The sequence below is a fragment of the Strix aluco genome, chromosome 20 (genome assembly GCF_031877795.1).
Source record: "Strix aluco isolate bStrAlu1 chromosome 20, bStrAlu1.hap1, whole genome shotgun sequence".
Lineage (NCBI taxonomy): Eukaryota > Metazoa > Chordata > Aves > Strigiformes > Strigidae > Strix > Strix aluco.
The window spans coordinates 6728211-6752731 of NC_133950.1; the positions used below are offsets into that span (position 1 = coordinate 6728211).

Consider the following 24521-nt stretch of genomic DNA (forward strand, 5'->3'; position numbering starts at 1 on the left):
GAAGAGTGAGCAGCAGTGGGGGGAGACAGTTGAGGGCACAGCTTGGCCAGGATTCATGGGACCTGGGCACGGGGAGCAGGTGCCCATTCTTGCAGGCAACTGTCACTGGGCATGGAGACAAGCAGAGGTTGGGCAGCTCCTCCGATGATTACTCCAGCAGAGTTGCAGTCAGACACTGGTGTCCGTGCTTTATTTCGTAGGGAAATTGTTGGTGTGGGGGCCATTTTTCTTGTTAAAACCAGCAGCTGGGACAGCAGCTCTCTACATGAAGGGGAGTTTTCTATAGGGAACCTCTGAGACTTTCTACCTCTCTTTTTTTATAATGTTAAAATCTGAATATTTATCCTAACCTACAGCTGACTGTACAGTGTAAAGGCAGGGAAACCAGTCAGGTGGAAAGCAACGTGACAGAGGACATGATGGATCCACAAATCAAAGCACATCCCAGTCATAAGGAAACTGCAAAGTCTGATAAGCTTAACCCTAGTAAATAGTTTACTGAATGCAATAGTTGAATGGCAATAAATCTGTTAGATTAATTGAAAGAAGCTAGAGGAGGAGGTACCACAACTCTTCAAGTTACCACAGATGATAATCCTAGACGGTTGCACAGCCCACAGCCTGCGCTTTCAACACTCCTACAGTGGAATCGGTTGCGATAGCCATCTCTCTGAGCAAAGGACTGGCTTCCATGAAATGCTGAGGCTCTAGAGCTGGGAGAAAATGGTTCAATGAATCATCAATTCATTGGAAAAGGCACTTTCGGGTAGGCTAAGCCAGCTCATGAATTTGAGTTGAATTTTGCTGAATGGGTGAAGTGAAACCACAAGTGCTGAAAACTTTTGGAAGTGCTGAAACACTGGAATTAGACAAGATGGAACAGTGGTTTAGACAGATCCAAGTTTAATTGCTTTTACACTTCTGACGGATTTGGTTCTTGCCAAAACATGAGCTAGGTGATGGACACGTTGTTCCTCATCCGTTAACTGGCTTGATTAAGGTACCAATGCATACTATAATAGCTGTAGATATGATCTCCCTCTCTGAGTAATTCAGACCACAGATTTGAGCAATGTTCGACCATCATCAAGGAATCATTGTTATTAAATAGCATACACAAACCAGAATACCATAAGCTGAATGAAAGGGTAGGAAAATATCTGTTAATAACTTCCTGAAAACTTCAAGTTAAAACTCCCTCCCTGGGCCTCACTTTTACAGGTTGAGTATCTATTAGATAAGTCTGTGAATTCAACCACTTAAGACCTGGACCGTACAGGAGATCAAGAACCTTTTCAGTATTAGTTGCATAAGGAGAGAGCTGGAGTTTTATTTTTATGCCAGGAACAGCAGCAGCAATAGGCACTAGAAAGGTGTGCTCCATATGTACAGTAAAACCATTCTGGAGCCAGTGGATGCAGATTGCCAACAGCCACTTAATGAAACATCAAATAGGTCACCATCCGCTGTCTTTGGTCACTGCGATGAATCAGAGCACTGTACTGAATCAGACCAAACACCCATCTAGCCCAATATACCACCTGCAAGCACAGTAATTAAGTACAAGATGCTTTGGGGGACAGTATAAACAACAAGCAATACAGAGTGGACATTCACCTGAGTTATCTAATTCCTATTTGAGTCCAGTTACACACTGTGACAATGAGATCCATAATTTAATCATGCAATGTATAAAGCAAATGTTCTTTTCATTTATTTTAAATGTTCTGAGGGATTTATTTTCCTGGAGTGCCCCTTAGGCTTGTTAGATAAAGAACTGGATTCATCTCTGGCTCGCTGCCTCCATGCAGTTAATATTTCATAGTGCTCTTTCATACCTCCTCTCTTAGGGACGGCGGGGAAGCCCAGAATCTGTTGCATCCTCTAACTCTGCCTGTACTGTCCCCTCTGCCTGGTCCCCTTCCAGACCTTCCAGCTCCCCACAGGGTGAGACAGCAGCTACAGCACTAAAAAGTGCCTTTTCCAGGACCTGATGATGTTGCCCAAACACTTGTGGGCAAAAAAATAGCTACGAGCATGAGCCCCGTTGTGCAAGGCGTTCCCTGTGATCAGACCTTGGTACAAGAGGGTCTCCCAAGCAGATCACAGCTGCAGCCCTCTGGGTGCAGGAGATGGGTGTCGATAAGGAGCTTTCCCTTAACCAAAAGGACCCCTAAGTCTATGCTGAAGTTCTTATGGCACAAAGACTGAGCTGGGAGAGCACCGGGAGCCTTTTATTTGGCAGGTGCTGGCTTTGGAGGACACGAGAGAGTTACTTTCACCCAGCTTTACACATCTGCAGTGGGACTTGCCTGCATATTGTGCTCTTTGCTTTGCAATCAAGAGGAAGAAATAGACACTTTTCAGAAGGGGATTATCTAGCTTATTTCATATATCTGCTTCAGGAGGGGATGATTGATGCCCTGGCAGTAGCCATCTCTCCCCAGTGACTCAGCTGCTGTCCACTTTTGCTAAGAGGGCTCTGTCTCCAGGACAGTTGAACATCCGAGCAAACAGAGAGCCCGGCTGTACAGGGGAGCAGCTGCCTGAAATCTCAGACCATGGGAAAGAATAAGGAAAATCAAAGGCAAGGTGTGATATTTATCATGAACCCTGCAGGACTGTGACCCCCCAGGAGCAGCCCTCCCGGCTGCTAATGAAACCCGATGAGACAACAAGCAAAAGGAGTTGGGTGCTGGTGTTTTGACTTGGTTAAAAATGAGCACGGTGAAAGGGGAAGGTGTTGCTGCGGGTTTCTGGAAGGAAGCGGCACGGGCAGCAGGCAGGACTCCCTACCTGTCCCATGGGGCGACCGGGGCTGTATGCCCATGAGCCCCATCCTCACTACGAAGACCCGGAGGGATGCAGCCCTTCCCCCATGCCTGGCAGGGAAAAGCTGAGCATCTCTGCTTTGTCTTGAGAGGTTTTTTCACCTTCAGGTTTATCCAAGAGCAGGAAATGCCACACTGGTCAAAATTATGAAGAAAAATTAAAACGAAACAATATTTACTTGTTAAAAGAGCTGAGGCAGGTTTTTAGGTTTGTTTTCAGTTAATGCCAGGTCAGTTTTTCTTTTGATCTGTATTAGTCCCCCCATCCCTATGCAGGCAGGCACAGTGAGAACACACTTCAGACTAGCTGGCAGATTTTTGGTGTGGTTTTGTATGGTTTCCTGAGAATCGGGAGACATTTCTTGTTTTGCAATTTTACAGAAAGCCACAAGTATGCCTAAGTGTTTTAAAGACCTAATAAACAGGTAGGTGTTGTGAAAGGTTAGCGAGGGGCAAAGAATTGTAGCACTGCCGCAGTTGGCTTGTCTGGTGGCCCCTTGAGCAAACGGGCTTTGGGGTTACTTGTAGCTGCAGCGAGCCTGCCGCGCCGACGGACTCTGACACACTGATGAGGCAGATGGTTATGAAGCTGCAAGAAAAATGTGGTTAGTTTTACTAGCACCTGTGGCTAATTCCTCTCAGAGGTCCTCCCACAAGGCAGCGTGTGTTGTACAAGATGATGCAGAAAGAACAGGAGGAGGGAGGTGATTGTGTCATATGTTCCCCTGGGGCTTGCTATTTTATTTTTGAAAAAAAAAAAAAATCTTTAGCGTTCATGTGGGTTTTTTTTCTTTCACAGGGGACATTCAGTGGAAACTATTACAGCAGCATTGTAGGAAGGAGCCAGGCAGCTTTCGTCTGTGTGCTGAGCTCATCCTGATCCCTGTGCCTCAAGGAGGACAGACCTGAGGATGAGAGCAGACGCTCGCACGGTTGAAGCAATGGGGATGGCAGTTGAGGGAGGAAGGTGATGGTGCTTTTGACTCTGGCAGTGATCTGCTGCATATATTGAACTGGGCATTTAGTGCCTCTGTGCTTGGGTTTTGACACAGATAAAATGGAAATCCCCAGGAGTGAGGAGGTCTGTTGTGGGGCTGCTGTCTCTTGTGTTTGAGAGATTCCAATATAAAGTGTTTTCTATCAGATTTCTCTATGGGAAAAAAAATTAATGTAAGAAGAAGAAAGATTAGGAAAACATTTACAATACAGAATGGCAGTAAGTAGCTCTTATTTTGCACTCTTCCCAATGCCCACGTGTCCCTGGAGAACACCTATATCTGGCTATGCTTTTTTTTCAATTATACAAGCAAAAATATAAGGAAAGCCTTCTTCCTTAAGTGTTCACCTAAAAAAGCAAGAAAGTTATAGAATCAGTGATACTAGATGATTAATGAACCAAACAATCTCTCTTCCCCCAACCACAGCACTGCACAACTGGTTTTCACTTTCTTCCAATGGCCTTGAAAACATCCTCATCCTGAGGAGCAGGCTGTTTCGAGCTGATGTTTCTGTACCTCAGTTTACAGAAAGGGACTGGGGCTATCAGAAAGGAAGGCACTTCTGTATAATTTCTGGTATAGCTGTTTCTTGATAGATGGGTATGAAGCACTGACACACTATGATGTTTCTTACACTAGAATATATGAAGCATCTCTTGAAAAGACAATGACATGAAAAATAATCTTGTGACTCTTATAAGGACTGTGTAGTCTTCAACTTAGTAAATTAGAAGGTTTTGTTCAGTAAATTGCAGTAAATTGTACAGAAATTTTTTGTACAGTAAATTGCTGTACACCCAGCTAGAACCAATGTAAGCAGTGAAAGAAGAGCTGCTGGCTGTGAACACTGTCCAAAAGTTATCAGATTTGGACAATAGATCTAGGTTTCCAGCTTTTTGAAGTCCAACTTGATAAACTTCATACTAATTTGCTGAGTACCTTCAACCCCAGTGGAAGTCAAAGGGAAAGTCCTGCAGCTAAACCTGACTGAAGAAAGAAGCCTTGAAACATCTCACATCGCCCAAGTGGAAATGAAGGCTCCCAAAGTCACAGGTGACTTCCAAAGGGTGATCATGCTGGCTGAAGTGAGAGTGTTTTCTGCCTGATTTGGACCTACCTACAATGGTTGTAGGCTTAAGGCTGTCAAACATCTTTAAACCATAAAAAAAAAAGGAGTCCACAAGGGAAATTGAAGAGTATGTTGCCAAGACTGCACTAATGGCTGCTTGTATATACATGTGGTTCTAAGAGATGTATGTTTGCAGGAACTCTATTAAAATAAACTGTGGTAATTTGAGGGCAGGAATTTTCCTTTTCAGTAAAGTCCAGCTGGTAACTTACCCGCAAGTGGGCAAACACAACAATGTCTTTGGGGCCATGGTGCCCACTCACAACCCTGCTAAGGTGCAAATATTTTGTTAGAAAATGGGGCGGGGGGGGGGCGCGGTGACTTGTTTGAAGACTGTTTTTTGTATTTTATTTTTTTTCCAGGAACACAGAGATGAATCTCAGAACTGGTGCACTCCAAACTCTTAAATGCTGGCACTGCTTATTAGCTGCTTGCTCAGTGGAGAATATTCTTCCTTATATAGACCTTTCAGAAACTAGGTCAGAGGATTAACATGAGCACTGGTTGCTCAAAATCCTCTTTGACAGCCTGCCTTCCTTTATTATTTTCTCACTTTGTCTATTGCAGATGCCAACACCTGCCAGCTTCTCTCCAGCTTTCTCCTGGGGAGAGCTGTGATGACCACAAAAGGTAGCTCCACTCCCTGCCACTGCTGCAGACCCTGCAAACACCCTCGGCCGGTTAGCCTGTTCGGCGTGTTTGATCCCTGTCTTCCCAGGAAGGAGACGTTATTTTTCAAAGAAACGTGGCAGTGCCGCACCAGCCTAGGTGTTTGGTTAATCTATCAGTGGAAAAACATCTTACAGATGGCCTTGTGTGCTAAGGGATGGTGCACTCAAGATATCCTGCCTTCATCTTCTGAAGGTCCTGTTCTGAGAAAAGGGCATCAGGGCTAAATGCCAGGCACGGTGTTACATACTCCCACAATGGTCCCCCTAAAAAGCTACATCTTCTCCATTGGAGCTTCTAGGAAGCACTGCACTGCAAATAACAATAATAATAACCGAAGCCTTCTGTGAAATGTTTTCACTGAAAGTCCACAGGATATTCTTGCTTTTAGACACTGTTGTTAACTCTGAAGGATCACACACAATACACTTGTGCTGATGGGACATTTCTTGCCATGCTGTTTACAGGCGATAGATAACATCTTTCTGTGAGAGAGAGAGAGATATAAAAAAAATACCCACACATATTCACATATGCAGATGATCAATAAAAGATTGAAAAACTATCATTATACACCCACTTGTCTGAAATAGAAGCAATTTCCTAGCAGGAACAGCACACACTATTACCATATATTCACTTTATATACACTCTTAATCTGATTCCTAATCTGTATGCACATGGATACTTATCTCAGAACTAAATTAATGTAAAATAAGATTCTCAGTGAGGGTTTTAAAATCTCTAGATGGCCACTTAACGAGGTGCTCTTAGTTCCAGAAATTCTAAGTGCAGAACAGCCCCCCAAAATCTGCTGCACCTTCAGTACTTTGAAAATCTGACCACCTGGGAGGGAGCAAAGCCCTCACATTAGGTTCCGGTTTTGCGACTAATCATACAGCCTTCAACTGAAAAATAAAGCAGCTGATGTTTCATTGGCCAGTAACATATGCAAAGCTCAGAGGTTTTTTTCTGCAGAAACCTTAAACTCTCATCATGTTTGCTTTGCAGTTGGAATAAAGGTCACTTGTCAACCACGTGTAGCCTTTCTGCTGGTTCTTCTCCAGATCCATGGTCTAACAAAGTATACACACAAGTTACCCACTTTTCATTTGTGCACTGACTGTTCAGACAGCTGAGCATGTCGATGATTTGCTTTCTTGCTCTGTTCTAACAACTCCAGACAGCTCATCAGTCGCAGCTGCCTCTGGTTTTGTTGCTGTTGTGATAGGGCCGAGGGAAAATCCTCATTTTTACTGCCCCCCATTTAGATGAAAAGTTGGTCTCTTGTCTCAGAGGTGCCATGTGTCTCCATTTTTGCTGTACTGTAAAGTTCCCTGGGTATCCACATAGGTAACATGATCAGGTGGTGTTTATTCAATGTTCAACTAAGATGAAGAAAACAGACTGCTCCAGAACCCAAAGTCTCCCAAATCAATCCTTTATTGAGATGGGAAGTTTGATGAGAATTGCCAAACTGTAGCAAGGAGAGAAGCTCTACAGGTACAGATTGTTAAAATCCTTCCCTGGGAGAAGAGCAAAGCTTTCCAGCTAGGAGCATTAAACAAAGCTACAAGTACATGATTATTGTTTCTTTACTTTGATTGCGTTCCCCAGCTGCTATGGCCTTAAGCACATGAAGCAAGCTCTGATCTGGAATGAATCCCTCCCAGAACTGAGACACCTCTTTGGTGTCACCTTTTCTTTTTCTGTAATGTACTTTGAAGCATATACATAAGTGAATGAACTGATTGCTACAGAAATCAGAGAACTCCTACTCATAAACACACTATAACAAGACCGATAAACATGTTTTTATCACACACTAACAGAGCAGTGGAGGGAACTATCCGTCAAAATCCTTTGGAGTACTGGTAATATCTGCTTGCAGGTGGTGTGGGGCTGGTGGGACCCAGCAGCCACAGGCAGCTGCTGTCAGCTCACCAGGGCCGATGCTGAGATCCTTGCTGCTACATGAAACCTCAGTGGTTTCTGCTCGCTTTCTAAGCTGCAAGAAATACTGAACATTTATGCTGAGCTGGTAGCACCTTGGGGTCTCCAAACCAGTGATGCTTCTAGCCTTGCAATGACAGAACAAGAGGGAACGACTTTAAACTGTAGCAGGGGCGGTTCAGACTGGAGATTAGGAAAAAATTTTTCACAGAAAGAGTGGTCAGAGAGTGGAATAGGCTGCCCAGGGAGGGGGTGGAGTCCCCATCCCTGGATGTCTTTAAGGGTCGTTTGGATGAGATGCTGGGGGATGTGGTGTAGGGGAGACCTTTGTAGAGTTGGGCTGATGGTTGGACTCGATGATCCCAAGGGTCTTTTCCAACCTGAATGATTCTGTGATTATTTTTTAAATATATGTATGTATGTATGTATGTATATGTGTGTTCATGTGTGCGCATGCTGTTCACGTGTACACACACACACACACACACACACACACACTCTCTCTAGTGCACAGTGAATACACCCTAGTACAGATGGGGATCTGTGGGCAAGCACAGCATGGATAGTTTCTGCATATGAATAGGTATACACATATATGCATACATACATGCATCTATAGCACCTCTTGAAGTGCAGCTGACTCACTAAAGGCTGAAACTATTTAGCAGCTCACAGCAGTGCTCCCCCTGCACTTGGGACATCAGTTAAACTAGAAGAAGGAAGGCTGGCAGGGATGCAGGATGTTAACCCAGCCCCAAAAGCTGCTGGCGAGAGCCCTCACCCTGGCAGAGCCATAGCCCAAGGGCTTCTACAAACCCACAACAGCCCACATGAGCCTGTGCCAGGCAAACAGGAAAAAAAACAAGCTAAAGGGACTGCACCCTCTAGCACTGCTGCGCGGGGTGGTGAAGAAGTGACCAGGGATGTGTCACCTAAAGTGACATTACATCGTCCTCCAGCATATGGGATTTTACCAGGGGAGTTTCCTGTCTGAATTCTTCCCTTGGTCTGATGGCAGAAGTAAGGCAGCACAGCTAAAGGGCGCGCGCGCACACACACACACACACACACACACACACGCACACTTCCATCTGCACTGGTATAGGTGAGTGTTGCACTCTATATGCAGACCACTCCTGTTTCCCCTTGCAGCACAGAGGCTCTCCTGTTACTGTGTGGAAGAAGCACCTCAACAAAGTGGTTTTTTTCAGCTCCATAGCCAAGTGAGATGACAAGGGTTTGGGACGGGGGAGATGGTTTGGGGTGAAGCAGGGCTTAGAATTGACATTTTGCTCAGGGGCACTGAAATTTTGGTAACTGAGAGACCTTAACCCGTTTCAGTGAGCAGAGTTCAGAGCAGTGGCTGGAGCTGTGAGGGCTTGGAAAGCTTTTTGGAAAGCAAAGATCAGGCTGGTCAGATGCACTCACAAGTGTGAAAGCAGGGTATCCTCCCTCTTAAGCCCTCCCAGGTATCTGTGTATCCAATTATGAACATGGCTGGAATATATCAACACATAGATCTTCAGAGGAGAGTCCTTTGACTGATGGGAGACTGCCAAAACCCAGAGCTGCTGCTTGTATCATTGGGCTGATGAACTTATTAAAAAAATGATCTGCAATTAATTGGACTAATGTGCCAGCACTGCAGCGGGGTGTGTTATTTCCAGGTAGTCAGAGTTTGCTGTAATGTAGAGGATGCACATACCTTGTATCTAAAACATATAAAAATTGGAATCTTGGGGGGTCTAAGTTCATTTTAGCTCTTTTATTTTCTAGGGAAAAAGTCAAATGGTTCAGGGTATATGCCTACTCAGAATATGATGGATTTTTTTTTCAGTTTATCTCAGCCAGTTATACTTCTTGGGTCTATCATAATAAGCTTGAAAAGTCTCTGTGGGGGCTACTGCAAAATTTCCCTTCAAAACCTTTTTCTAGGGAAGATAGCTTTTTTTTTTTTTTTTTTTTGGCTAAGTACCTTCTTTGCAAGCAGCATCCTATTTGCATGGAAACCTAGAACATCTTGTTAATAAAAAAATCCCAACTCTTCCTAAAGCTGAGACTTTTATAATTGGTTTGATGAAAAAGTGGAAATGATCTCTGAGAATAAATCTGAATGGTTGTGCTCTCTAGTGACATAGCCAGGAATTTTTTTCTTCCATTTGGACAAGAAACGGTCTTTTTCTCATTATTTGTCCTCTCTCTCTGCCAGTTACAGAAATAGAAGGACAAGGCACTAAGTAAAGTAAAAGTAAAGAGGCAGGGGAAGGGCGGGGAGGAAATGAGCATTTTCAGTCCTAAAAGTAGTTTCAGTTTAAGCAGTGGACAAAATTTCAGGTTAGCTGTTGTTTTTAACCCTTTCTGCAGAGCTATAAAGAAGGGGGATGCCTTAGGCAAAGGGAGCCACAAAGTGGCAGTGAAAGGGATTATCTGTATTGAAACCATCCATGTGTTGGTTTTTTCCCTCCTAGTGTGTCTGTCTGTCTTTGTCTCTTCCTTTCTTTCCTCTTTGAAGCATATAATTTACAGTAAAAACACAGGAAGCTGAATGATTTCCTCTGAGGAAAGTACCTGACAAACAGGTGAACTAGTAAAATCATCAGGCCCTTTGACTTCATCACTACCCATGTATCCTCAATGGTTTCGAGCACAGATGCTATCTTGCAGTGAGATGCCTTTGAAGTGGTTTTGCCAGTGCATGGCAGGCAGGAGGTACACGAGACTTGAATTTTTCCCTGTGGCAATCCAAGCACAGGGAGTCCTGAATTTGTGAATAACGGCAGCTATTAGTTACGTTGCATGTTGTACACCAAAAAACCTTGTAACCATGAACACACCATGGCTAGTGGTCATTCTGCACACAGTGTGTGGGCTTCGGAGGCTCCTCTCCAGAGTGTGAGCCTGCCAGGCTGACCCTTGGGAGCTGCAATGGGGGACTAGGTGGGGGGTGGCAGTTTGCAAGCTCCTGTCTGTATGGCATAGTCATAGCTGCCATTTCGAATCTGTCTCCTCTATTCCTCTCCACAGTCTTCTGAGAAGCCAAGTTGGGGAAGCAAAACATCAGCACTAAAGAATGCAACTTGGGCCTCCTACATTGCAAGACCCCTTTGAAAAGTTCAGCCCAAACTTTTTCACTTTCAGAGGTCCTGAAGAGGGACTTTTACCCTATAAAACCCCTTATCCTCAATGTCAGCTAAAAGGGCACAAGTGAGTAACTCTTCAGATATCACCTCAATGAGACTATGAGTTCCCCACACTTTAAAAGTGACTAAAGCTGAAGTGGGTTTTTCAGTGTGCATGTGTTTAAATGTAGGAGTAGAAGGAATGAAAGACAGACAGAGATTGCATATTTGGGTAGAACATCAGCCTCTTAGTTTAACTATAATGCAATAACTTCTTCTATCTTTCTTTTCCAACTCCTACTACCTCCAGAAAACTTTCCTTTAAATTACAGAGGTGTTGAAATGCTTGCATGTGGTTATAGTTTCCTGCTCCATCCTCCACTTGGGATGTCATTTCCACTGCAAAATAGGACTGATTCATTTTGCAGAAGGAACATGGTTGATACAAGCCCGGATAGAGACTCATTCTCAACCCTGTGGAAATTCCTCACCAAGGTTTCTAGTCAAGTGAAAACCTCTTACCTACAATCGTATCAGGGTTGTGTTGCTACTCCTAGACTTCTTGTGCTAGAGCCAGAAACAGCTTGTGAGCAGCTGAGGATGACCCAGAAAACCAGAGCTGTTCTTAGGTGACCTTTTTATTGTTTTTTTTTTCTGAAAATTGACTTTTTCTCTCACCTAAATCAGCTGCTGCCTCACCACAGAGAGGTCATGTTATTCTCCAGATTGAAGGTCTGATTAAGATGTGTTTTTTTACAGTGAGGCTGTCAGCATTCCACGAACAAAGATCATATGTGCAGCTTTTGCTGATATTTGCTTGCAGTCTCTTGGTGACAAACCACACCTTGTTTATCAAGACAAACATATGTTGCACCCACACAAAGCTGCTATGGCAATACAGGCTGAGATTTCTTTACCTGAGGAGGCTTCAGGGGAAATACCCAAGAAAAAGGCAGATGAACAAACACTAGTGTCCGGAGGGTTTCTGAGCAGACTTTTTTCAAAGAAAATGGTAAGGCAATCCTGAACAGGGGATATCCCCACCTGGAGCTCTAAAGATGCTTAAGGCTTCATGTATTCTTTTTTTTTTTTTTTTAGTTTTAGTTTTACATAATTTTTTTCCCCCACTTCCCATAAAATACATTTTATCGTTTTGCCTGATCATTTTGTCAAGATCTTATATTTGTAATGTTATATGAAGGTGTCTCATATCTGCTCATTACTTCCAGCTGCCTGTATCTCCTGACGGAGTGCAGAGAACCAGCCAAGCACCATCTCAGCAATCCCAGCTCTATTCCACAGGCCTGTGTCACCTTGCCCACATCCCTGGAAGGCAGAAGTATGAAGTGGTAAGGTACTATGAGGCTGATGCCACCACATTGACAGTTTATGGGTGGAGGATCAAACTGCTGCTTATTGATGACACCTAATCATTTCTATTCAGTTTTCTTTTCTACTAATCAAGGTCTGACAGAGAAGGTTCATTAGGTTAAGCACAAAGAATGATTAAAAGAAGAAGGAGGAGGAGGAGGAGAAGAAAAAAAAAAAATAAAGAAAAAAGTACTGCTCCTGCAGAGTTTAACAGAGTTAATGCGGCAGCTGTGAGAAGGTTTTTCAAGGCTGTAGTTCAGGTAGTGAAGACTGAGACCAAATGGGTGGCGGGGGGCAGCCACCAGATCACACTATGCTCAATTCCTACTTTTGCTTGCTTTTTAACCCTCAGTTATGCCCAACTCCTCTTAAAGCAAAGCAAGTCAAACCTGTAATTTTGAATGAATTGACATCCTTGTACAGGAAAGATGGAAAATAGATGGTGTCTTCTGTTACAGATCACTGCAATAGTTTGGGCAACTTATTCACTAATGTAGGCTCAGGCAAGATGCCCTGGTTTTGCGGTTACATTTAGCCCAGCAGTGGGTGAGATCAATTCCCTTGACGAGTGAACAAAATGTAATAGCATCAGGAGAGGTAAGGGAGCTGCTCCCAGAGATGGTGCAGCAGAGGAGGGTGCTCGCCTGGGGTCAAACTGAAACAACATCAAGGTCTTCCTCTGGTTGAGGCAGAGGAAGGAATTAAAAGTATCTGTCATCTCCCACATCACACTGGGGTGCTCCAGCCACTCATTCAGTGTGCCTGCACACTCACGCCTGGATTCAGGAAATCCATCATTTAGTAGTCTTGAGTCCCACAAAAAGCCAGAGGATTTAATAACGTAAAATCTGCCATCGACTTAAGCCTCAGTCCCCAAAAATTATGTATCCAGCTGTCTTTTGCCCAACTGGCTTGAAGTGCTCACCTCACTCAAACTTAAGAAATCCAAGTCTGAGATCTTGCTAGGACTGCAGAAGGAATAAGGGTCTCTGCAGGGCCGGGCACACACATCGACTGAGGGAGGGAGGATAGGTACAGTGGCACTGGAAAAGATGCTTTCCATCTACATGTCTCAAAAATACCCCTTATGGATACAGTTCTAACCCCATAAATCCCACTCACTTCCCCAAATATCTCCTTCAGTGCCTCTGAGACCTTGGATCTTGCTGCCTCTGTATTTTTGAAGCCCTTCCTCTCCCGCCCCCTTGAGGCACCTAAACTGCTTCGTCACGTCAAGTATTAACACCAGCACTAAGGTGGTTTATGGGTTTTTAAGTTGACAAACCAACCAGACAGCAATTTGATGCATCCTTGTCAGGTTTATAAATAAATTTCAAAACTGAGGGTGGTTTTAAGCTATTCTCACAATCAGGAAAGAGGGGGGAGAGAAAACAGACAGTGAATATCCCTTACAATAGCCAGTGGTGGAGCTGCCTGGTAGCAAATGAAGCTGATGTCAGCTCTGAAGGGTGTTTTGGCATGTGTTCCTTCCAGAATTTGCTAGTTTCTCTCTCACAGTGGTAATCATCAAAATACGAAGCAGGCATCTCTCAGTGAGACAGGAAATACCATCTTTCTTGTGTGCAGTGTCTTTGCGTCATTTCTGGAGCGAGGTACAAATCTGAAGCTGTTTCCAGCAGCTCTCTTTGGATCTGGCAAGTTCAATGACATCACAGCCAGATACAGTCAGCTTTGTGATGTTACTAGAAATGAGGAAATAATTTCATAAATGTCAATTCTTCCTCTGAATGTCTGCAAACAGACTGCAAGAGCTTTCAAGTGCCCAGTTATGCAGATTTAGTGCCATTTCCTAATAACTTGAAAAGCATCTTGAGTGGAGCATATTTTTCATTATTGAATTTGTTCTCTTTTATACTGCCAATCATTTGCTCTAATAAACACCAAAGAAGGGCTCTTAATTACAGAGAATGTATTTAACATAGTGCTGCAGCTCAGACCCTTGCCAGTGCTCTGGAAGGTCAAAAACTTGTGTTCCCTGGGCACAATAAACAATATTCACTAGTATAGCTTCAATGGGGGGCAAGGGGGAAGAAAGAAATTCAAAGTACATGGAATAATATTCATGATGGAAGTTCCTCTTTGACATGTGCTTTTGCTGTGACCTAGCTCCTGCAAGCCAAAAATAAAGTGTTTCTCACAGGTGTCCTTGCAGAGTTCCTGCTGCGTGGCCATAAGCTTTACTACATGCAGCCGGTTTTTCACTGCTGCGGAGACACCAGGGACAGCGGGGAGCTGGGACAGCTGGACATCACCCCGCGAGAAGCCAACAGTGAAGAATGGCAGCATGGGGGGCCGATGCTGGATCCCTGCAGGATTTCCCCCAGTGCTGCCCAGCAGAGCAGGCACAGACCCAGACAGACGGACTCCTTGTGCCATCTGCCGGGAGCCAGGCTTAAAACGGACGGGGAGAGTGAGCAGGGCTGCCGAGAGATGCTGGAACAGGAACTGTGTGAGCAGGAGACCTCCAAGGTTTTACTAATTCTGTTCGGAACTTCTCCCACTTCCCCAGCCTCTTCCCAGTCAAATTTCCCTGCCTCATCCCGTGCGTTTCCTTAGTCTGTGGTCCTAGACTCGGCTCAGCAATGCAGAGCTGCGCACTGTGCGAGATGGTTTGTGGGAGATACAGTATAAATACCTACAGAAGCTGGACATTTCTGAAATGTGGTTGCTGAGATGCTGTTAATAAAGCACAGCACACAGGCTTTGATGCTCCTGCCCGCTGCACCTTCTGTGTCTCCATACACCAACTCCTGCTGTCCCAGGGATCTCTCACAGCAAAGCTGGTCCCAGTGCACCCTCCAGCATGGGGGGTCCCCACCACGCTCTCCCCTCGGGGGCATTGCTAGAGTTTCAGTCAAGATTGTGAACAAGATGACCCTGAGACATAACCATTCCTAAGTGCTAACGCTCAGCTAAAGCTCAGAAATGCAATACTTGAAGGATTGAAATTAATAATATTAAAAGAAAAAGACCTAAGGGTAAAGTGATTTCCTCCCTCCTTCCTTTCCTCCCTCCTGATTTTGAAGTTTTTTAGTGGTATTTCCCATGCCCCCACACTTTTTACACCCTGTGTCCGTACCTAATAGCTAGCACTTCACAGTGAGTCTTATTCACAGAGCTGATCATGTCCACTCCGACTGAAAGCATCTTCCTTCCCAGCCACCATCCAGCGACTGCCAAGGAGGAGGCAGAAACATTTGCTCTGTTTGAAAAGTGCGACCTTGAAGTAGGGCAGAGAGACTGGATTAAAACAAAAGATCTTTTATTGTCTTCAGCTGAAGAGTATGATACAGAGGAACTACACATAGTTTTCATTCATATAAAAAAAGAGAGCCCTTTATTTACACAAGTGTTCAGACTTGCCAATGGTACCTAACAACGACTCTGTACTTTCTTTGTATTCTTCTGTTAGTTATTCCCACCTAGATGGAGCAAGCATTGGTCAGTAACACTTAGAAAAACACGTAAGAAGCTTTTGGGCAGGAAAATAAAGAAATATGTTGTAAAAGAAACCGAATCTTTATGGGCTTTTCACCATAACAAACCCAACAGAATACTTACAACCAATCACTGACAAAAGGAACAGTTTTTGGTACGGGCTCAGCAGCCTGATCATTCTCAGCCTTTCTTTTACTTCCTCATCTATGCAAATATACCCTGGACATGCACAAACTCAACATGTATGAAAGAAGGTAGAAATTTATTTTAAAGTAATTGTGCTTTTATTTATAAAAAAAAATTTACAATCAGACACTGTCCTGCTGTGTTTCCAAAAGCATGGTTCTCTTAAAAATGACAGAAACTTAGTTTATTATTATTATCATTATTATTATTTGTCATTATATTAATAATATTAATCTTATGCTTAAGTTTAAAAACATACTGCTTTCCCCTTCCCATCCCCTCCTTCTCTGTGGTACTTGATATATATAAAAAAAATGGCTTTGCAACAACCAGACAATTTCAATTATAACTAATAATAATAATAATAATGATAATTAACCGTACACCTTTCTGTGTTTAAAATATGGCTGGTTCTAAAACAAACTACCAATGTACAAAGCTCTTCTCCCACCCCCCGCCCCCACCCTGGGCCACCCAAGAGATAGTCAGACTGTGGAATAAATTTATCCCAGAGGCTTTCTGAGAAAATAAAATTTAATAAACCAACATACAACCCTTGAGATCGTTGTCTTTGGTGTGGAGGACGTTATTGGTGGGCAGCTGGAGCTGCTCTGCTGGAAAAGCTGAGACACTTAAGGCTTGTTGTTTGTACTGCTGCAGAAGCCTCTGTTAGGCCAAGGGTCACCGACGCTTTGGTACGACTGCCAGCTCCTCACACCCCACCACCCCAGTGATGCCAGAGGATCTCCCCACACCCCCACTCTATATCCCTCCCCCCATCACCCTGCCCGTAGCCTCTTCGCCACCTCTGGGGCTTTACGCTCGCTTTCGTCTTCCCTCCAGATTTCGGAAGCTGGAGGGTCTCAGCTTCATCTCCGCAAACTGGATGGAATATTCATGGCCCTTCCAGTGGAACCAGTTAACACCCTGCAAAGACAAAGATGAAGTGTGGGAGGTCACGCATTCGCCACTTCTCCTGTTGTCAGCATTTACTGCTCTCGTTTCAGATTGCAGGCTGTTTCTAACTTGGGAACAGAGGCACAACAAAGAGAGGGGCTTTGGGAAGCGCAGGGCTCTGGCCACTGGCATGCACAACGGGTACAAACCAGCCCACACGCTGATCCCAGAGCTGTCACTCTTTGTCTGGCTTTCATGGCAGGAAGAACATTTTGTTTCACATGTTGAAGTCTATAATTGTTCCTTGCACACTTGGGATATTCCCTTGGAAAATCACACAAAAACAGCAGTATTTCACCAGCTGACATTAAATAATTCTTCTGTGAGCAACTTCCCGTATCTTTCCCTAGGACCCTTTGGTCTGGAAAGTAGGCTTGGTTGGTGTTCTGATGGCTGGCTAGCTGAACCACCAGACAGATTCATAATTTTAATTCCCCTTCCTCTAATGCATTACTTAAGCCTTCAAACACCAAACTCACCTGACTATGGCTGTTGTCACCGTATCTGCCCATCAGATTGACCCGGTGACAGTTCTTGTACCAGAATGCGCCCTTGTATGACAAAGCACAGTTAGTGATGGCAGAATCATTGTCCTTGTCAAAGGTGGAGAAGGACCTTCCGTTATGGTACGTCATGGAGTCACCTGGACAGGGGAGACAGAAGAAGGAGCAAGGTCAGTGGTTTGCCGAGTTTAGATTACACGAGAGTGACTATTCTGCAGAAAATGTTTGGACTGTGCCATACACCGTCTACAAAGCCTGCGTGTATATCTAAGTTTTTAAAAATTGACTTGGTTTAATACGGAAGGAAGTACACAAGTTTTGTTGTTGGAGGCAAATCAAAATATTTTTCCAGGTAGTCTGTAATCCCCAATTTACTAAGTGGTTTTTATGCAGCTCAATTTCTGCACTTCCTGCTGAAAACTGGATTTTGGTCCTGTACAGAAGGTAGTGTGGACAAACCAAGTCCGTAGAGACCTCCACAAGGAGTGAAACAAGACCAAAGGAGTCTCCACACTTATCTGGTCCATGCAGTACAGATACCCATCTTCTTTAGCTGGAAACACAGAGAGATGTCTGCCTACCGCTGACTTCCCACTCCTGGGGTCTGGGTGCAGTAGGAGCAGCCTCCACTGTATGCCTGAAGCAGAGCTCACATTCATGACTTAGGATCTGTGTTGCTCCATCCATTAAACTTAGACTTGAATGCTTTGGAAGAAGAAGTAGTAGGACTGACTCCTACTAGCTATAGCAGCCACTACTGCTCTGCACCAGTGTGTTTGCCTTAAATAGACATTAATTCTACTACTGCTACATATCCTCTCTGTATCCCTGCAGGCTGTGCATAAAGTTCGTGTGATGGTCACAGGGCAGAGTCCATACACATGCATCTCTGTGATCTGTTTTATGCGCCTAGCAGCATGAAATTATCTCCTTTTAAGACATCCTGTGGAGCTGGATTTATCTCTTAATCCTTTGAAGCCCAGAAGAGGACTCAATAAGGGCTACAAGGTTTGCCCCAGTATGATTACAAAAGGCAGATGATTTGTTCAGTAAAATTACAAATCATGTTACAGCAGGACTTTGCTGCATATTCTGCTGACGAGAGATGAGGTTGTGCCAAGCTATTATTAGCTGTATAAATGACAGTCAAGCATTGGTCAAATGAGATATATGACTGTTTAATATACTCGTTTATATTCTGTCATAAGCATGCCATAAAATGTGGCACCTAAATGACTGGAGGATTTAAAACGGAAACATAAAATATATTGATATGTTTGTATTTTCAAACACCTAACGTATAAGAGGTACCTGCTGTGATGCCAATCTGCAACGTTCACACGGTTACCTCAAGCCAACTGGGAGGAAATTGCAAATCAGAAGAAAAAAAAATATTTCATCTCACCTGCTGTGCCACTGTACCCATCCACTCTTAGCCGGTATCTGCTCTTTGCATCTCCAACGCTGAACCTGTCATAGACAGCATAAGCTGTATCACCTTTGTCCCGCAGATCCACACGCAGCTCGTACTGGCCCTGAGAAGTGATTTTGTGGAGGTTCTCCAGACCTGTGGAAATAAATGAACAATCCATTTGTCTCCCCATGTTTTATTTGTCTACCATCATATTACGCTATAAAGGGGGTCGTACTGGCCTGTATAGATACACCAGGGCATGAACACTGGTGAGGAAAGTAAGCTATTTCAGCTGTAGCACAATGGTAGCACAAAAACAAATAGATAAAACCAGGCTGATTGAGAGACCTCTTCCCTTCAAATCACAGTAGCAGGTAGCTCTTCGGGAAAAGCAATCAAAGTTGTGCTGTGTGATCATCACTGTCTTTCATTTACAACCAAAGAAAATGTAGCACAATCTTTGAAAATTTTCTTTTTATGTCTATTTTCCCCACTGTGCTTGAGTCACACACTTTTGTTGTTAGGGGTGTCCTAGGAGTACAGGAAGAACAAGGTTTGCAGTTGCTTCTCAGGTTACCTTCTGACTTCTTACAGAGCACCAGTGAACACTGGTTTGGTATGTTGAGTGACCCAGGAAGCATGACATCTCTGAACTGCAGCCGGAGGGACTGCCTTCCACCTGGCAGGTTTAATCTCCCTCGCAGCACGTTGTCCCTAGCCTCCTTTGCCCAGACTATGTTCTCCTTTACAAATACTCTTGCCACTAAATGGAAGCTTCAAAGCGGCTCCTAGTCTTTTGGGTTTGTTCATGTTTTATTTAAAAAAACAAAACAAAACCACAACAAATTCTTGCCACTTACCTATCCAGAATTCATCTTTAGGATCTCCAAAACCAGTCACGTAAGTTTTCCAGTTCTTGTAGAAATCTTCCTTTCCATTTTGACGCCTCAGGAACACCTACAACCACCGCATGCAGGAAGTGTTATCGACAGACTGCCTTTGACAGAAAGGGCACTAGCAACGTGGTTTTTACAAATGCAGAGCTGCTTCCCCGCTCCTACCACCCAAAGCAGCAGTCTCACTGCAATTACTGAATTGTACCAAGTTTGTTGAATGCTCCTTGCTTTCTTTCACTCTAGTTTCTCCATTGGGTTCCCAGGCTACACCATGTGATGTGGCCTTTTAGTTCCTGTTCTTGGCTTTTTTAACAGCCCCTCACAGTGCCGTATTTCTCAGCCAAGACTTTCTACATCCCTCAGCCTCCTAGCCATGTATTTCTCCAGATACTTTGTCCTTTCTGTGCCCTGGGTCCCTCTGGCATGTTCAGATTTGAGGATGTCAGTACAGAGACCTGGCATTTTTTACTGTCATTCATAAGGTATGACATTCAGAAGGTATGTACCTGATCTAAAATGGTCATTTCAGCATCTCCTATAGCCAGTGGAGAGAGACCGTTGATGCGACCCATCCCTTGGGAACACCTTTCCCTTCTCCAACTACAGAAAGAGCTGGTAACCTCCTTCTAGACACCTAGGTGTCCTACCTGAGATAAAATCCCCCAAATTTATAGACAAGTCAGGCCTACTCTGATGATAGAGCACTATGAGGGATGCCATAGATGAGCAGGGGATGAGATCTGCTGCCCCAGCTCTAAGCACAGGCAGATGCACATGAAGGGCAGTGCAGGCCCTCGCCCCCCTACTCACAATCCATCCGCCCCCGTCCTCGTCCATGTCGCAAAAGACTTGCAGAGGCTGAGCCTTGTCCCCATTCACGTAAACTGTGTAGAGCCCAGAGGTAGTCTCTCCATTCAGGAGAGCCTGGGAGCAGTCTTTAGGGTAAGGATAGAGAAGACCAGCTGCACACACAAAAAAAGAGAGAGCAGTCCTTAAGAAATCAGCAGTTACAAGGAACTTATTGAATACAGATGACTCATGAAAACCTGTTGTAGGTCAATGGCACAGCCAGGTACAGAGCCCAGGAACAGGCTTGTAATTACTATCCTACATACAAAAGATACGCAGTAAACAGCAGATTATGTAAATTTTTCTTTTGAATATGCTTTTGCACATCTGTCTACACTTTTGGAAGTACTGTGAATGCCAGATAACTACTCCCTGTTATGATGGGAGTGCATCCTCCAGCTAAATATTTAAATAGCATGAGTTGTGTTTACAGCAACTTTTGGGTAAAACCAAATCTACCAACCTCTGATGATGTGACAGAAAAGGGAGCAGGAAATACAAAGACATGACTACAACCAAAAATAAATAAATTGGAAATATTTTGCTAGCAAGTAGTATATTAAATATGTTATAAAACTAGGCTTTTAAAAACCAGAACAATAACCATTGAAACTGCAGGGAAATGTTGTTAAACATTTCCTTCTGACAACAAGCTAATAGAATTGTCACAGTCAGAATAATTTCTAACTCCAATAAAAGCTTTTCTTTTTTTCTTTTTACGTTCACTTAGGCCATGAACTTTTTCAGCCAATGGTCTAATTAAGTGATGTTCCAGGTGTGTCCATAGGAAGGTTTTTAACTGTTGCTGCTCACAGAGTGGCTGTTGCTCCCTTTCCAGTGTGTTGCACATCCCTGCCTGTGCCTCAGCTACAGGGAATTTGCATCAGCTTTGGGATTTGGAGAAAAGCCACTCTCTGCAGGGAGCTACTTCAGTGTTTTCCTCTCTCTAAATAGCACACATATGTATGTTTAGAGTTAAGGCCAGGCTTAAGCATCTGCCTGAATGAGGCTGACACTCTTTGTATGGGTGAAGGCACCCCATTCAGTCCCTGCTTATGGTCAATTTGCCAAACGTCACTTAAATACACCCAGATTTAATTCTTCTCCTATTCCTGGTTGTGGATTGCCGCCTGTTGGTGGAGTTCACCCCATTCTACACAAGGAGTGACTGTGAGCAGACTTGGGGCTACGTGACTTTTATTAGCACTTCTGAGAGTCCTTGGGCTGAAGGTGGTACAAGTGGCAGAAGGAAGAATGGAAATGGCTGAAGGTCCTACGGGGTCTGAAAGGCTGGAAACTGTGAAAAGTGAGACAAATGACAGGCAAGGTTTCACAGTTAATACTGAACAACTTTTTTTTTTTTTTTTAATGTCAGCTGTGAAGTGACCTTCAGAGAACCCAATCTATTCTTGCATTCAGCTCACTGGAGAGCTGTCCTGTTAGAGCTGGAACAGACATGTTGTGTGGCTTTGCAAAAACCAATCTCAGACAGAGGAGAAAAAAACCTGCCCAGAAATTCATCTCCTCGGACCACTGAACTGATTTGTGTGTGTGTGTGGTTTGCTTCATTTCGACTTAATATGCTGATTTTTTTCAACAATTTGCTATGCATTAATACAGAGGTAAATCAGGGTGTCAGTTTGGATTTTGAAGAGTAATGTTCCTTTTGATATTTTACATGGAAAAGGCAGGATGTTTCATGGGAGAGAGGACTATAGAGGTGATGTGGGTGGATATAAAGAAAAGAATTTCATCCTGCCAGGCCAGGGAAGCAGATGACACTACAGCTCAGGGCAAACAGGGACTTTAGCACCGACACTAAAAGCAAGTGAAGTGCATACTGACAGCTGGATTAAAAATCTTCTATGAGGTCTGTGACTGCTTATTGCAGAGCTCAGCGCTGTCCTGAGAGCAGTTACTTATATGCTATTTTAGCTGTGCATGTGCTCTAAGGTCCTTACTTGTGGTGAAAATAGTCTGGATCGTTTTGCTCTTCAGGGATCTGTTCAGCGCCTGGAGTTTCACTGTGTACTGGGTAGATGGGCTCAGCTCTGTCAGGCTGTAGGAAGTTGTCTCAGGATTTAGGATGACTTCCTATGGGGAGAAGAAATAACACAGGGAAATCTCAGTGAGAAAATAATAACTCAAACTGTTACATATTTTAGTCTGTCACATAATTTTTTGTGGTAATTATTTATAGTATTTTTAACCATCTAAATTATTTAATACAAAACTTCTAGTCCTTTAAGATTTTTATCAAGCTAACTTTCTTTAGAAGTTTGAGAAAAGTTGTCTGGAAATGAAAGTTTACCATCATAATGTATAAGCTGTGTGGTTTAAAAACAAGTCAGCATAAATGTTTACATGCCTTGAACGTACACATGGTGTAGATGTCTCTGTGAAACTCATAAAAAATTGAGAAGAATCACCCTAGGACAAGGAAATATCATACTCTGGTCTTCAAAAGGCTGTTTTTCTGTAACTTTAGAAGACTGATTTTCAGTATGCTTAGGGAATTTGCCTTCTTGAAAATCAGAACCCCTTCTGATGTCCCAGGCTGGGTGTTCAAAATCATCTGTCATTTTTGCTGGGATTCACCTCACTCATATTTAAGCATCTAGTGTAATCTAGTCATGTAGAAACATAATAAAACTGTTGGAGAGCAAGAGGCACTTTCAGAGGTGATTCAGCCTGCTTTAGACACCTGCACAGTGGTGGGTTCTCCTGAGTTTAGAAAGAGGAATTCCATTCTTTGGGGTGTGTGAGTTTATTCCATGATATAGGTTTGGAATGAGGGAAAATAGTTGCTTGTGCCTTTATCTGTATTGTGGAGAGATGAAGCAAGTGAACTTCTGCTTCAGGATATGATACAGGAAAGTACTTAGGTTTTAAATGCAATTGTGTTCAAGCTAGGACTGAAACAGGTACTTAGTATTTTACCATGTTTATCTTAACCATATGATTATGTTCCATTACTGGACACTTCAGATCATCTCTACTGCCCGGTTTTGATGCACAACCCTTCTGGTTTGTTTACAAGTGCTATACCTTGACTCTGCCATCAATGGACTCGTAGATCAGGAGATAACCAGTGACAGGAGCACGCGGAGGCCTCCAAGTTATCACAGCTGTTTCTGACTGAACCTCAGTGGCACTTAAATCTCTTGGAGCATCCATTCCTGAAGGAGACAACAGATCAATTACAATCACATGTATATGGAGTTTAGTGCACTATCTTATGGGCTATCTTATGGGCAGTATATTAAAACAGGCCAGAAAAGCAAAGATTTTCTCCCCAGAAATTTGAAATTAAAAAATATTTCAACATAAATTTTGTGATTAAAAAGTAATTTTCCCATTGGAAGTTTTAAAATACAGATATTTATTCTATTTAAGTGAAAATATTGGCTTGTCTCAGCCACTTTAATTTATAAGCAGCTGCACTGAAATGTCTTCTGAAACAAAACTGGGCCTTTCATTATTTCACACAAGAAAACAAATTGGTATTTACATATACCCAGGAAGAAAAGCTTTGGTTCCAGTGATGCTTCTTTTGAATAGGAAAATTTTTCATACTCTGGCTACAGCTTCCCTTCTCCACTGTGATCATAACACTGTATTTGTATGGCTCAGGTCCTGATTCTTTAGCTAACACCCTGGGACAAGTCAAGTAACAGTCAGGAAAATGAAAAACGTCCATGATTTCATTGATGCTAATTGAAAGCCATAAGTATTAGACTAACTGGATAACTTCAGCATTGGTACCCCAACAACAGTCCCCAGAGAAGAGCTCCTGCTTCTGCTTTGTGTGAGAATCTCTAGAATTGGTGACAAAACCCCACCTTCTGTGTCAGTCACACCAGCCTTCCACCAGAGAAAATTTGGTGCATATACTATGAAAATTCAGGTTTCTAGTAAAGAAGACACAATGTGCTGGCTGACTTCATGGTATTAGAGAAATGTAAGCCGGGTGGGACTAGAAGAGATGGCAGTTCTCCCCACAGTGAGGTGGGACATAGCACCTGTAGTAAACTGGGTGGAGAGGGTCTCGCTCTTCTGCGTGTCCTTCAGCGCGTGGACACTCAGTGTATACTCAGTTGCAGGTCGAAGGCCCTTCAGGTCATACTCCACAGTGTTTCCTGATACCATTTGTGTAACTTCTGGTTCTAAGAAGAAAACACAGAAGA

General features: G+C 43.5%; 1 protein-coding gene across 3 annotated transcripts in view; it reads right to left on the reverse strand.

Annotated features, from left to right (window-relative positions):
• Window positions 1-15336: 15336 nt before the first annotated feature.
• LOC141932550 (tenascin) overlaps window positions 15337-24521 on the reverse strand; it is a 74033-nt gene continuing 64848 nt past the window's right edge. For all 3 annotated transcript variants that reach the window (XM_074846258.1, XM_074846257.1, XM_074846256.1), the window contains 8 exons: window positions 24357-24500; window positions 23383-23513; window positions 22296-22428; window positions 20296-20447; window positions 19450-19546; window positions 18581-18742; window positions 17152-17315; window positions 15337-16642 (listed from right to left, as the gene is read on the reverse strand). In XM_074846258.1, coding sequence (XP_074702359.1) covers window positions 16532-16642; window positions 17152-17315; window positions 18581-18742; window positions 19450-19546; window positions 20296-20447; window positions 22296-22428; window positions 23383-23513; window positions 24357-24500 — 1094 coding nt within the window. In that variant the 3' untranslated portion in view covers window positions 15337-16531. The remainder of the gene's footprint in view (window positions 16643-17151; window positions 17316-18580; window positions 18743-19449; window positions 19547-20295; window positions 20448-22295; window positions 22429-23382; window positions 23514-24356; window positions 24501-24521) is intronic.